The sequence below is a fragment of the Mustela nivalis genome, assembly GCF_964662115.1.
Source record: "Mustela nivalis genome assembly, chromosome: 17".
NCBI lineage: Eukaryota > Metazoa > Chordata > Mammalia > Carnivora > Mustelidae > Mustela > Mustela nivalis.
In genome coordinates, this window is record NC_139036.1 from 43,800,416 (window position 1) to 43,812,970 (window position 12,555).

Sequence of the window (12,555 nt, forward strand, 5' to 3'; positions counted from 1 at the left end):
CTGCTCTTCCTACTGTGTCCCTTCTGGGGATGTGGGCATTGGCGTGAAAAGCATCAGTCCACATTTTACAGCGTTGCCACAGGGAAGCAGCAATGTCCAGCAGGTAGAGTGGGGCCGTAACGGCCACACAGAGGCAAGGCGCTGTAACCTGAAGTAGCCCAAGCTCTGAGTTCATCATTCAGGCACATGAGACCCACCACACTTGAGAAAGTTCTGCATGTCTCCCATCAGGGTCTCCAAAGTAGCTAGGCAGGTGGCGAAAATCTCCAGAATGAGCAGTAGGGCCTGCAGTCCTAAGGCAGAAAGCTTAGCCTCACCCATGCCCCTGTCAGCAGGCCTGGAAGCCAGGAGTAGGGGTGCTGAGCCCCCAGCTAGGAGGGAAGGGGTACCTCATCTCTCAGCCTAGCCCCCTCCCTACCCCAAAAACAGTCCCTGGGCAAACCAGAGTCCCCTCTCAACCCCAGAGACTGTTCCTCCCTGGGAATCTGTAGACTTGAGGCAAAAGGTGACCCTGACTCCCCAGGGCTTCCTGCCTCTGCCACCCACACCTCTGGGCCCCCAGCACGAACTGTGCCCAGATCAGGACAGCTGGCAGCCCGTGTGCTTCCACCCCCACTTCCTCCCTGTTCCCAATTCCCAGGTGATGACACAGGGGCAGGAGGTGGCCAAGCTGGGCGTGGACCCTTTGTGGGAAAGGGGGCATGGAGCTGAAGGTTTATAAAGGGCCTCTGCAGTCCATGTAGGATACCCTTCTGCTGTGCTGCTCTGAGCCCACCCAGCACCATGGTAATGTCTCATGGCTGAGTTTGGGACCCCTGTTAGTTCTGCTTTCCAGGAGCTTGGGAATGGAGGCTGCCACCGAGGTCCCCTTCCGCGGGGCATTAAGGGCACGAATGAGTGAGACCAGGGTCGCTCCCTCTGCCAATCTGATGGCGGACAGCTGCGGGGGTTTCCTGTCCCTGCTTTGGGTGGTGGGGGTGAGGGGCTTTCCTGTTAAAGAAAGAGTAGAGGGTCCCAGGAGCTCTGGAGGGTGTGGATCACATGTACAGGCATCAGAGTATGTGAATCACGGGATGCGCCTGCGTAAAATCAGCATAAAATTCTCCGTGCGCAGCTGGGTGCGCACATGGGGATCCCTGGGCTGGCGTGCCCCTATGCAGCTGTGTTAGTCCTTCATTTAAAATGGAATGGAGCACCTGCGAAGTGTCGGGCACTGCTCCAGATGTTTGTGCAAATCAGTGAGCAAAATAGGCAGAGTCCAGCTGTGATGGTGCTCACAAATGGGGGAAGAGGAACGTGCCTCTTGGGAGAGATGACAATTTTTAACAAGCATAGAATATATTAGTTAGAAGGTGACACATAAGGGGGAAGGCACCAGATCAAGGGCTGGGCTGCAATTCTAAGTAGAGGTCAGGGTAGGACCCATTTAGGAAGTGGCGTTTGAGCTGATGCCTGGAGGAGGTGAGGAAGGTGGTCCTGGAGGATATCTGGGTATCTGGAGGAAGTCTTCCAGGCAAGAGAACAGCAGGAGCAACAGCGAGAAGGCGGGCGAGGCTGGAGTGGGGTGAGCAAGGAGTAGCGGAAGAGGTCGATGAGGTTAGGAAGCTGACCGGTGACTCCACGCAGCCCCCGTGGGTGCAACCGAGAGTGTGTCTCCCGGTCCATTCCCACCACGCCTATACCCCGGGTTTCGTGCGTGGGTGCGTCACGGCTCACGGCCAGGGGCGCATCTTTCGGCCTGGGCACCGGGATGTCCCGTCCGGCCTCGCGCACCTGCGTGCGTCCCGCAGGTAGACGCTTCGCTGAGTCCATTCAGCCCCGGGTCCGCGGCGGGCCGTCACGTGACACCCGGCGGCTCCGTCTGCTTCCCCACCCCCTCCCCAGGCGCCGGCTCTGCGTTGCGCGTGCGCACTGGCCCTGGTGTGCCTAGTGCTGCTGCTGGCACCGCCCCGGGGAGCCCTGGGGGAGGAGCTGCAAGAGCCGGAGACCCCCACGCCCCGCGCGGCCGACTGGATGGCCAACTTCGCCCACTTCAACAAGTACCTAGAGAAGCTCTTCAACAGCAGGTGGGCGGGTGGGGCGGGGAGCGAGAGGGAGGGAGGGAGAGAGGGAGAACGCGCAGGGGGGATGGGGGAGGAAGGGGACATCACCGGGCACCCCACCCACCGCCCTCCCTGCCCCATGATCTGTGCAAAGACGTGTTCCCCAGCTTGAAGTCTAAGGACACCAAGAAATCGAAAAATGTTAAAAACCCCAAGAAAGCCGCGAACGCCACAAAAACCCCACCAGCAAACACCGGGAAACCCCCCCAACAGAGCACGGGGAAACCACAACCGCCGCCCTCCTCCCAGGGCCCCAGGTAGGAGAGCCTGGGCAGGCAGTCACTGATCCAGAGCCACAGAACGGGGGGCACTTTGAGCTGGAACGAGAGGAACTAGAGGAAGCTCCCCCGGAGGGTGGGCGCTCCCAGGGACTTCCTTCTCCAGGCAGGGCCCTGACCTCAGATGCCTGACTCAAGTCTCCTGGCCCAGCGACCCCCTTTGTATTCTGAGAGGAGCCTTAACTCCTACCCACCCACCTCCTTCATCGCCCTCCCCCCCCCCCCCCCCCCGCGCCCAACAATAAAGAGAAACAGCTCTACTGCTTGGTGACTTCCGTGGGGCCCTAGGCAGGAGGGATCGTGTCCTTCAAGGGGAGAGAGGGCCCTGGAGTTCTTACTGCGAGAGAAGAAGACAACCCCTGCAGGTCTGTCCTACTTCCTCCCTGCAGCCCATCCACCTGCGCCCTACTTCCCCACGATCACCCCTGGGGAGGGGTGGCTCTAACTAGGGGGCCAGCAGAGGGGAGAGGAGCAGGTCCCAGCAACCTCAAAGGAGAGGCTTCAGCCAGGCTCAAGTGTCTCCACAGAGCAGAGCAGCTCTGAGTCTAGCCCGGATGTCCCGTGTGGGCCCAGGAACGAGCAGGAGGGCCTCTGCCTGCTCCTCAGGGTAAAGAAGTCCTGCCTTGACCCAAGGACCCTCTTGGCCCATCTGGCAATGAGCCCCACTGAGGCCTGTCCCTGAGAAGCTGGGTGTGAGGGGGCCACTCTCAGAGGGGCAGAGGGGCTGGTGACCCTCAGAAGGTGGGCAGGGGAGCAGGGAGACAGGCACCTCTTGAGAGCCACCTCTCACACACAAGTTTGTCCTGAGCAGGACCCTAACTCTTGCCCTGGGAAGTGTCTACCTCTCTCCCTACTCAGAGCCTATCCCCTTAGCGGCCAGAGAAAATTCTGGGACTTCCACCTCCATCATCCAAACTCAAACTTTGTTCTGCTGAGACAGGACCCCCCCGCCCAGCCACTCCCTTGGGTTTGAGAATTGCCCTGAGCCCATGCATTTGCCTGGTAAGGTTGCATCCTCTCTAGCCCTGTGCCTTTTAGGGCCTGGTTCCACTCTCCCTGCCTGCAGCTCCTACCCCCCAGGCCTCCAGTACCTCTCAGGAGCCGTTCTCTCTAAGTTCCTGGTTCTTCAAAGATGCTTCCTTGTAGTCCTGGAAAGTCTGCCTTCCAGAGCCCCATCCTGGAGCCCCTTGGCTGCTCTTTCTAGCAGGCGTCATGGTGACAGCTGGTTGGGGGGGGGGGTCCAGTCTGCCCCTGAGAAATTCCCATTTCCTGGGCCTTCACGTGGGTCAATGGACCATGCTCAGTGTTTCTTTCCTTGTTTCTTTTTAAAAGTAATCGCATCGATTTGACTGAAATTCGGATTTCCAGCAAATCGATGCTAGAGGATATCGGCCCACACAGAGATCATAATAGGACATCCACGGGTTCACTTGTGAAAGAAGAATTGTTCAAGGGATTCTCAGAGCTTTTGCTTCCTCCAGCTGCGAACACCGGGTTGTTTGGTTTTGTTTTGTTTTTGTTTTTTAAATTTGTACAAGTTTATTGTAGAGAGAGTGTGTGTGATTGGTGGGGAGGCGCAGAGAGAGAGAATGTCAACCAGACTCTCGTCCTGAGTGTGGAGCCAGACACCCCACATGGCGCTGGGTCCCAGGACCCTGCCATCACCACCTGAGCTAAAATCAGGAGTCGGAGGCTTAACCAACCAGGCCACCAGACGCCCCGCACGCTCAGTGTTTCATGCGTGTTATTTCTTGTCTTGCTCACTGCAACCCTATCATCCTTCCCTCTTTACAGATGAGGAATGTGAGTCTCGGAGAGGTGGTAGTGCACAGACAGACACACAGACAGAGCGGGGCAGACCCTGGGCTCAGAGCCGAGTTCCTCCAATTCTACAGCGGGTGCTGTGGGCCTAGACTAGCTTGCTGCCTGTGCCAGGCCTGGGACAAGCTGTGGCTCCTCCCCGAGCCTCGGCCTCTGCACACAGAAGAACACAGTATCTCCCTCACTGGGTGGTTGGGAGGGTTGCCCGCTCCTGGCACACAGTAGGCTCCTTTTCCCAACAGTCTGCACAGGACCCCGGCCCCAGGCCCAGCCCCGTCAGTTACCCTGCGCTCGCCGTGCTTCTACTGAACATGCGCAGTGAGCCATCTCTGATCTGCCCGGAGGAAGGCAGCTGGTGACTTGGGGCCACCAGTCATTCCTCCGGGCTGCGCCGTTGCCCCTGGCTCCATGCCAAGGACACTTCAGTATACATTCATACTTGGCCTGGTGCCTAGGTGTCGGAAAGCATTGCTGGGGGTGCCTTTGGGGCAGGGCTGTCCTCAAGCTGTTGATCAGAAAGATCTAGAAGTGCTGAAATGGGAAGAGTCAAACCTCACTGACCGGCTGAATGGCCGTGGAGGAGCCCCTACCTCCCTCTGGGCCTGCCCCTCTGTGGAGCCCGAGAGCTTGAGCTGAATGGCCCTGCTGATCCTACATACCCCGAAGGCCTTCTGGATGCCTGACAGTCCCCTCCTTTCCCTCCTGTGCCTCCCTCCTCTCCCCCATCTCTCTGTCTCTCCGGAGCGTGTGGCCCACGCCTGCCCCCACCAGGGGTCCACAGAGACACGCAGAGAAGCTCTGACTTTGATTTGCTTTATTTAGTCTGTGTGGGGGCAGGGAGCAAGCTTTGGCCATTGCCAAGGTTGCCAAGAGGGGAGAGGGGCCAGCATTGCTCTTGGAGTCAAAGAAAGCAGGAGGTGGCATCACAAGTCCATCGGGCTGAGGTCCCTGTGAGGAGAGGGCAGAACATGGCAGCGGGAGGGGACAGTCCTCGCACCCTCTGGAGACCCCAGGGCAGCCCTGGGACCTCTGTTCTCCCCTCCCCACACACCCATTTCAGCCCCAGGGATCTAGGCACACAGAGCAGGGGAGCAAACCCACCTGGGGCCAGCAGCATGGGGGGGGCCCCACTCCAGGATGTCCAGGGTTTCTTCTCTGTCTCTTTTCCCGTACCTGGGAGGGGAGAGGCAGCTGGGGCAAGTCCCGTGCCCACACGCCAGCTCACCTGCCTCATACCCACCCTTGCACACCCCCTGCCTCTCCCCCAAGGCTCCTGGGGCTCCAGGCCTAGTCAGTAGAGGAGCTCTGCTTTCCCAGGAGCATGGAAGGGGCTGGGGTCATGGCCCACAGCTGCAGGGACTGGGATCTCTCCCTCCCACCCACCCTCACACGCACCTGGGCCTGGTCAGCATGTTGATGTATCTACGGAGCTCAGCTGCGTACTGGGCCATCTGCTCTGGTGTGGCATTGTCCCCGGGGTACACTGGCTCCAGCGGGGCTGCCCGGGCTCCAAGCCGCGGCCGCAGCAACAGAGCCGCACAGGCAGACAGGAGCAGCAGGGAGAGGCAGCAGCGGGCAGCAGGCATCTGAGGAGTGGGGAGAGGGAAGGTAGAGGCAGAACGGAGCCCATCTCCCCAACCCCTTCGCCCATCACCCATTTCTCCAAGCCTGGGAACGAAGGGGCTGAGCAGAGGGCTACTTGGTCCTCAGTGCCAAACCTCCCAGACGTGCCCTGGAGAGCACGGACAGCCCAGGTCATGAGCCCGAGCCGCTCGGCAGCCGAGTCTGCACCCAGGCCTTCGGCAAAGTCAGAAACATAGCAGAGAAGGTGGGGATCTGGGACAGGAGAGCCAGGACTCATGATGTCCAGGGCCTGGTGGCCCTGAGGACTCAGATTCGGGGTGGGGTGAAGACATGCTCCAGCTCACCAACGGGGTGGGAGCGCACAGGATGAACTTGTGAATCAAAGGACAGAAAACCAGGACCTGCGGGTCTGCCCCCCTGCAACTGCCGCCGGGATTCAGGGACAGGTCCTGGAGAAGACACTGTTGCCTGCATCGCCGTCAGCCGATAGGCACAGGCGCACCCTCGGACCCTGCCACTCACAAGGCCACGGTCACATTTGTGTGAACGGCCACCACGCACTTCCCCACACACGTCTTCAGTCTTCTAGTCCACAGACTGCTCTGCCAGGGTCATCCGTCTGTCCAGACGTAGAGCCGGACCCAAGCAGGACCCCAGACCTCCCAATACCACCTCCCTGCTTTGCAAAGCTCCTTCCCCCACCCCAGGCCCCTAGTCCCAAGGACTCCCCAGAGCCTGGCCTCCCAGTGCCCTCCAGACTAGGACCATTTACCTTGAGTCCTGAGGGCCAGATGGGTGTCCCTGCCCTCCCCCGTGCCCCTTTATAGTCCTCAGCCCCCCAGAGTCCCCGCCTCCTGTCAGCCTCTCTCACTCCGCAGCCTCACCACCACCCCCCCTCCTTCCACCGTCTCCCTGGCGTCCGCAGCACCAGCCCTGGGGCCAGGGCCAGGAGGGGGACAGGGATGCAGTATAACAGGTAAAAGGACCACAGAAGGTCTCCTGTGGGCCCCCAACCACCTTTGGGCACCAAAGGAGGCTTGGTTCAAGAAGAATGGGGGTCTAGGACCTCAGGATGACTGAAAAGGCCTCAGAAAAGCCCCTCCTGCCTCCCAGGGATTAACAGGAATCATAAGATCAAGGCTGGGGCGCCAGACTCCAGGATGGAGAGTCAGGACTTCCTTTCCAGGCTGTGACTAGAACGAAGTGGGAACAGGGAAGCTGGGGGGTGGGGGGGAGATGCCTTAGGTAACTAGGCAATGGAGGAAGGAGTGGGGACCCAGGCACAGAGAGACCCGGCTGGTGTGTGGGGTGCAGAATGAGAACTCACGTGCCTGGAATCAGGGGAACTGGAGTGGCGGGAGTGGGTGCGAGAGACATTTCCCAGAGCTCCTTTCCAAAGCGGTGATAAACCAGCATCATAAAGCCTTGAACTTTCCAGTGTGCCCCTCAATCATCTCACTGGGTCCCTGCAATGACCCATCTTACAGATTCAGAAACTGACTCAGAGACTTTACGGAACTAGCCCCAGGCCACATAACTAGTCAGTGGGAAATCCAGAGTTTAACACAAAGTCTAATTCCAAAATCTGGACTCCTCACTTCCTAAGTGAGGCTGTCAAAGTATTGCTATAATTTCCCATTTTTTGGCTGAGCAAGGTGGGGCTCACAGAGGCGAAGAGACTTGCCCAAGACCACACAGATACCTAGGACTTAAATTCTGGCTTGGAATCCCAAGCCCACCATCCCAACCGTGCCGCCTCGCCTCCACCCCCAAGAGCCTGTGAGTCTGCCCAGCTCAGAGTCCCTTCCTCAACCCCCAACCCCTCTCCAGCTCAGGCCAAGCAGCAGTAACTGGCTGTGTCTAAATGATACACTGAAGCCTGAGTAGGGAGCACAGGACCTCTTACCCCTGAGGTCCTGCTGTCCCAGATCAAGACACCAAAAGTGTGTGTGTTACAGGGGGAGTTGTAGAGGATGTGACAGCCGGAGGTGTTACCCCAGGGATCTGGCATAGCGAGCTTAGTGTCCAAATCCTGGCTTTGCCCTTGGCTCTGTGGGACCCTGGAAAAGAATTCCATTAGCCTCTCTGAGCTTCGATTTTCCTCCAAATAGTGAGGATAAAGAAAGTGTTAGTAAATGTCTGTTCTCAATTCTGGTTTCTGGTAACAAGAAGAACAACAATGCTTCACCAGACAACAGCTTAAAAACAAATATAGAGAAATGCCTGAGTGGCTCAGTCGGTGAAGCGTCTGCCTTGGGCTCAGATCATGATCCCAGGGTCCTGGGATGGAGTCCCACATTGGGCTCACTGCTCAGCGGGGAATCTGCTTGTCCTCTCTTTCTCTCAAATACATAAATAATTGGTCTGTCCCGGCAAACCCTTGACTTGGTGCCCACTTTGCGAAACAAGAGGTGATGAGGCCGCAGCAGCTGCATTTGGCCACCAGGGGGCGCCAGGGCCCAATCCTAGTTCAGAAGGTCTGGCCGCCTACAAGATTACAGCCTGCTGGGACCTGTTCTGGCCACTACCTATGCTGGAATGGAGCCCCTGCAGACAGATGGCAGATCTGGGGACTGACTAGAGTGCTGGGGCCAGGTATAGTTTTGTCTTGTGCCTAAGAAATGACTTGTATTCCACGATGTCAACTGAACCTATAGCTTTCATTTTTCTCCTTTGCAAACAACAGATTGCCCTTCCAAGTCCTCTCAGGGATGTTAGGACAAAGGAAGAGGGAAAGATAGTGGGTGTGTTTTCTGAACTGTATGGCCAGATCCAGAAAAGGGTGATGTTTCTCACTCATCTGCATATGTTCTGAGGGCTTGCCCTGGAGCCTCGTTTAGAGAAGGCACCAAGCACTTACCTGCAGGCAGACCAAATGAAATGGAAAAGGTCCCTTCTCACCCACCCAGCCCCATGCCTTCTAAGACAAGGAAGATGGCCGATGGGCCACATTAGGGATGGAGTGAGGGCTTCAGTGAAACCAGGAGGAAACCTGGGATCACAGGGGGAGGCCGAGTGTGCTCTAGCAAGTGGAGTGGGGTCCCATATATGGAACTGCAGGGCAGGGATTTGGCCAGCATCGCATCCTCTGTACCCCCCTCTCCCAAGAGTGCCTCCAGAGCAGCCTGGCCCAGTTCTTAGGACCATGTCTTATTCCTGCAATGGGTGGCAGCAACAAAGGTGGGGACAGGTTGCTGCGCCTGGTTGTCAGGAACCCAGGGGGTCCCCTATTTGCTGGAGAAACCCTTAGGCTGAGGACAGTTGTCACACACACACACGCACACACACACACACACGAGTTAAGCCCCCCATCCCACTTCCTCAAAATCAACGCAGGGGGACTCAGGTCACTCGTTTGGAGATTGGACTCTGTCCCTGCTTCTCCCTCTCTGGGAGACTCCCTCTGCACCCAGGAGCCCTGCAGGCATCACAGTGTTCAGTAATTTTCCCTCCCTGCCCACAGCGCCTGCAAAAGCAAATCGTATCATGATCAGCCCAGATTTTTCCTAAAAAATCTGGGTGTGGAAGAAGGAGAATTTTCCCCTAAGGATATTGGAAGGGAGAGTAGCCAGAGCAGTTTTGAGAAGGGTTACACATGAGTAGGAGAGTAAAGGAAAAGAGAGGGTGCTAATAAGCATATGCCAAGGCCGCCTGGGCAGCTCAGTCAGTTTAAACATCTGCCCTGGGCTCAGGTCAGGATCCCAGGGTCCTGGGATTGAGTCTCACACAGGGCTCCCTGCTCAGCAAGGAGTCTGCCCCTCCGCCTACCTGTGCTTACTCTTGCTCACTCTCTCTCTCTCTCAAATAAATAAATAATATTTTTTAAAAATAAGCATGGGTCAGGCTCTAGAGTCAGCTGTTTTCCTCACTAGTTCTACCACTCACCAGCTGTGTGACCTTCATTAGAGGACATAAGCTCTCTAAGCCTAAGCAGTGAACTCTTATCATTATTATTTAAGGTATAAACTTCCATGCGTAACCAGTGATGACATACAGGCAGCAAAATGGATTGACTTGGCCAGAATCACATGGCTGACTATCGGCAGACAGGACTGGAATCCAGATCTTTCGTATCTGAGGTCACATCGCCCCACCACCACTGCCCACCACCGGACTCCTGGGCATAGGCCTGCGTGAGAGCTCAGATTCAGGCTGTGCAACGGAGATCGTGTTTGTAACGGACACCGCGTGTTGTCCCAGTACCCTCTCTCTCCTCCCTCCATCACGAAAGAAGAGCCTGAGAATAGCCCTTGCACACTCAGCTAAAGGCAGCTCCCGGGTTGTTCTGGCCACGAGTTAGAGCCACGTGACTAAGTACTAGCCAATGAAGGGGGGCCACGTGACTAAGTTCTAGCCAATGAGATGAGTGTTTAAGTGCCTTGGCACCTCTCTGGTTCTAGTAATGGTGGTGCGGTCCAGAGGCCGGTGGTCGCAAAGATGACCACAAAAGAGTTGCCAGAGCAACTCCTCTCCCAAGTGTAGTTCTACAACGGGGCCCGTGTCCCTTCTTCTCGAATGCAGGTGGACCTGTGACTGCTTGACCAATAGAGTGTGTTGGAAGGGGACTTGTTAGCTTGTGAGGCCAGGTCATAGAAGGGAGCTGTTAGGAGTTGAATGGTATCCGGCCCCGCCCCCCGCCCCGCCAAATTCGTGTGTTGAAATCCTAACCCCCAGTTCCTCAGGACCCAGCCTTATCTGGCAATAGGGTCATTGCAGATGTCGCTAATTAAAATGAGGTCACACTGAAGGAGAGTAGACCCCTCACACAATATGACGGCTGTGTTTAAGTGAACGTGATATTTGGACACAGAAACAGTCATGCCGAGAGGGAAGCTGTCTGCGAGTCGAGGAGACAGGCCTGGAACAGCCCCTTCCCTCATAGCCCTCAGAAGGCAGCAACCCCGAGGACCCCTGGACTTCAGGCTTTGGCCGCCAGAATTGCTGTTAAACCTCTGGGCTTGTGATGCTCTATTACAGTAGCACCAGAAAGCCAAGGGCGCCCTGCTTCCTCCTGCTTCTCCCAGAACCCTCACTCTGGGGGGGTGGGGGGAAGCCAGGTACCCTGTGTGTCCAGTTACCCCAAGAATATGGCGTGGGAGGGACCCCCACATGGAGTTGTAGTGGAGCTCCCCGCAGCACCCATCAGACAACAGGAGTGAGCCTTCTTTGGCATCAACCCAGGAGTGCTCTCTGACGATCCCAGCCCCAGCCAACCTGTCACTGCATGAACAACTCCAAGGGACAGGGGCCTAGTTGAGCCCTTCTCTATCCTGACCCACAAAGTCATGAGTGATATGAAGTGGTTGGTGGACGCTGCTAAGTCTTCGGGTAGATGCGAATCAGCATAGTACCCAGCGCACCTGCCCTTCTCCGGTCCCTCCCTTCCCTGGGACTGGAACACGAAGGTGGTGATGGTGGGCCATCTTCGGTCATGCAGAGGAGGACATGGAGACGCCACAAAATAGGACCTGGGCTTTTGGATGTCCTCCTGGAACAGCGCTGCTGACTCCCCCAGATGCCACTTGAATTTTAAATAAAATTAGGGAAATAAATTGTCTTGTTTAAGCCACCGCTAATTCTGCCTCTATTTTAAAAGCCAAATCAATATTCTAGCAATAAGGTGTGTGTAAAACAAATAGCTCGGTGTCTAGCACGTAAGTAAGTGCTTTTTTCAAAAGGTACCTGTTGTCATCATTAATATCCCATCTAAGGCTCCTGCGGGGGCAAGGCTGGTTGAGTCCTGTTGTCCGTGAATAAACCACTGGCTCAGCCCTCCTCCAAGTGAATGGGAGGTGAACCCAGGTCAATGATTGGCCAACCAGACAGGCCAAACTGAAATTGGCTGTGGTCATGCATAATTCATACCAAGGATCTCTTCCATCAGCTTCAAACTGACCAAAGTCCTCCCAGGCAGACCGCCAGACAGGGGGCCAGGGACACGAGCACTGGCACATGCAGTCCCACTCCTCTGACCATAAAATGAGCCAAAGCTCATGGCAGCCACTATAGGTTCCCACCCCTCCTCCCCTGGTGCAGAGGGAGTGGGATTGGAGGAGAGAAGGGGCAGAATGACACAGCGGGTAGATCTCAGATAACGACAATAGAGAAGGGAGAACCAGAGAAACTAACTCTATCCTGAGAAATCAGGAGAGGCTTCTGGGAAGAGGGGAACACTATCCTGAAGATGTTTTTCAGACTGCAATGGAGCGAAAGGGCTCCGCAGGCAGGGGAGTGGTCTGGACAAAGACGTCGAGTGTCAGAGTCCACATAGTTTGTGATGTGTGCCAAGCCCCGGACCTGCCTCCCTTCCACCCATTCCTGCCCTACCTTCAAAGACAGGCAGCACAGGAAAGGATAGGAGTCGGAGCCCCAGGCCCCCTAGGGCAGATGGTGTCAGAGCAGCTATGACAGAGCCGGCTTTAGGATCTTCTCTTCCTCCATAGCCATCTAACTGCAAACAGTCCTAAGAGACTCCTACTCTCTGATGTGCCACATCCGCCTCCCTGACTGGCCAACCCGCTCTGGATCTGTGCCTTTGGCTTCAGCCTGATTCTCCTTCTCATTGCCCAGCTCCCCACCTTGTGCTTGTGCGTGTCCTATGACCTAGAGGCCTGGGCAAGAGCCTACAGACTGAGGAGGCTGTGTCTGAGTGGGGAGACATGGGCCCCTCCTTTAGGGGTTCCTCAGACTTAGAAGGGAGACCAGGTACAGCAACATGGACACAACAGAGCAGTGGCCATGAGAGCCGGGCTGCCACAGAGGTCAGGAAG

General features: G+C 56.6%; 1 protein-coding gene across 2 annotated transcripts; it reads right to left on the reverse strand.

The window, feature by feature from the left end:
* Positions 1–5,000: 5,000 nt before the first annotated feature.
* On the reverse strand, positions 5,001–12,265 carry PPY (pancreatic polypeptide). Of its 2 annotated transcripts, none has more exons than XM_082707725.1 (4): positions 12,113–12,265; positions 5,597–5,787; positions 5,303–5,374; positions 5,001–5,149 (listed from the first exon to the last, which is right to left on the reverse strand). In XM_082707725.1, the coding sequence occupies exons 2-4, from the start codon at positions 5,785–5,787 to the stop codon at positions 5,125–5,127; spliced, it is 288 nt and encodes a 95-aa protein (XP_082563851.1). In that variant the 5' UTR covers positions 12,113–12,265; the 3' UTR covers positions 5,001–5,124. The 2 variants fall into 2 exon arrangements, with proteins under 2 accessions (XP_082563851.1, XP_082563850.1); XM_082707724.1 differs by lacking the exon at positions 12,113–12,265 and adding an exon at positions 6,558–6,581.
* Between the last annotated feature and the right edge of the window lie 290 nt (positions 12,266–12,555).

Coding starts and splice junctions, on each gene's coding strand:
- PPY (XM_082707725.1), bottom strand. CDS start 5,787: ATGCCTGCTGCCCGCTGCTGCCTCTCCCTGCTGCTCCTGTCTGCCTGT. Junction 5,375..5,596: donor AACATGCTGACCAGGCCCAG/GTGCGTGTGAGG, acceptor CTCCCCTCCCAG/GTACGGGAAAAGAGACAGAG. Junction 5,150..5,302: donor CCCCATGCTGCTGGCCCCAG/GTGGGTTTGCTC, acceptor CTCTCCTCACAG/GGACCTCAGCCCGATGGACT.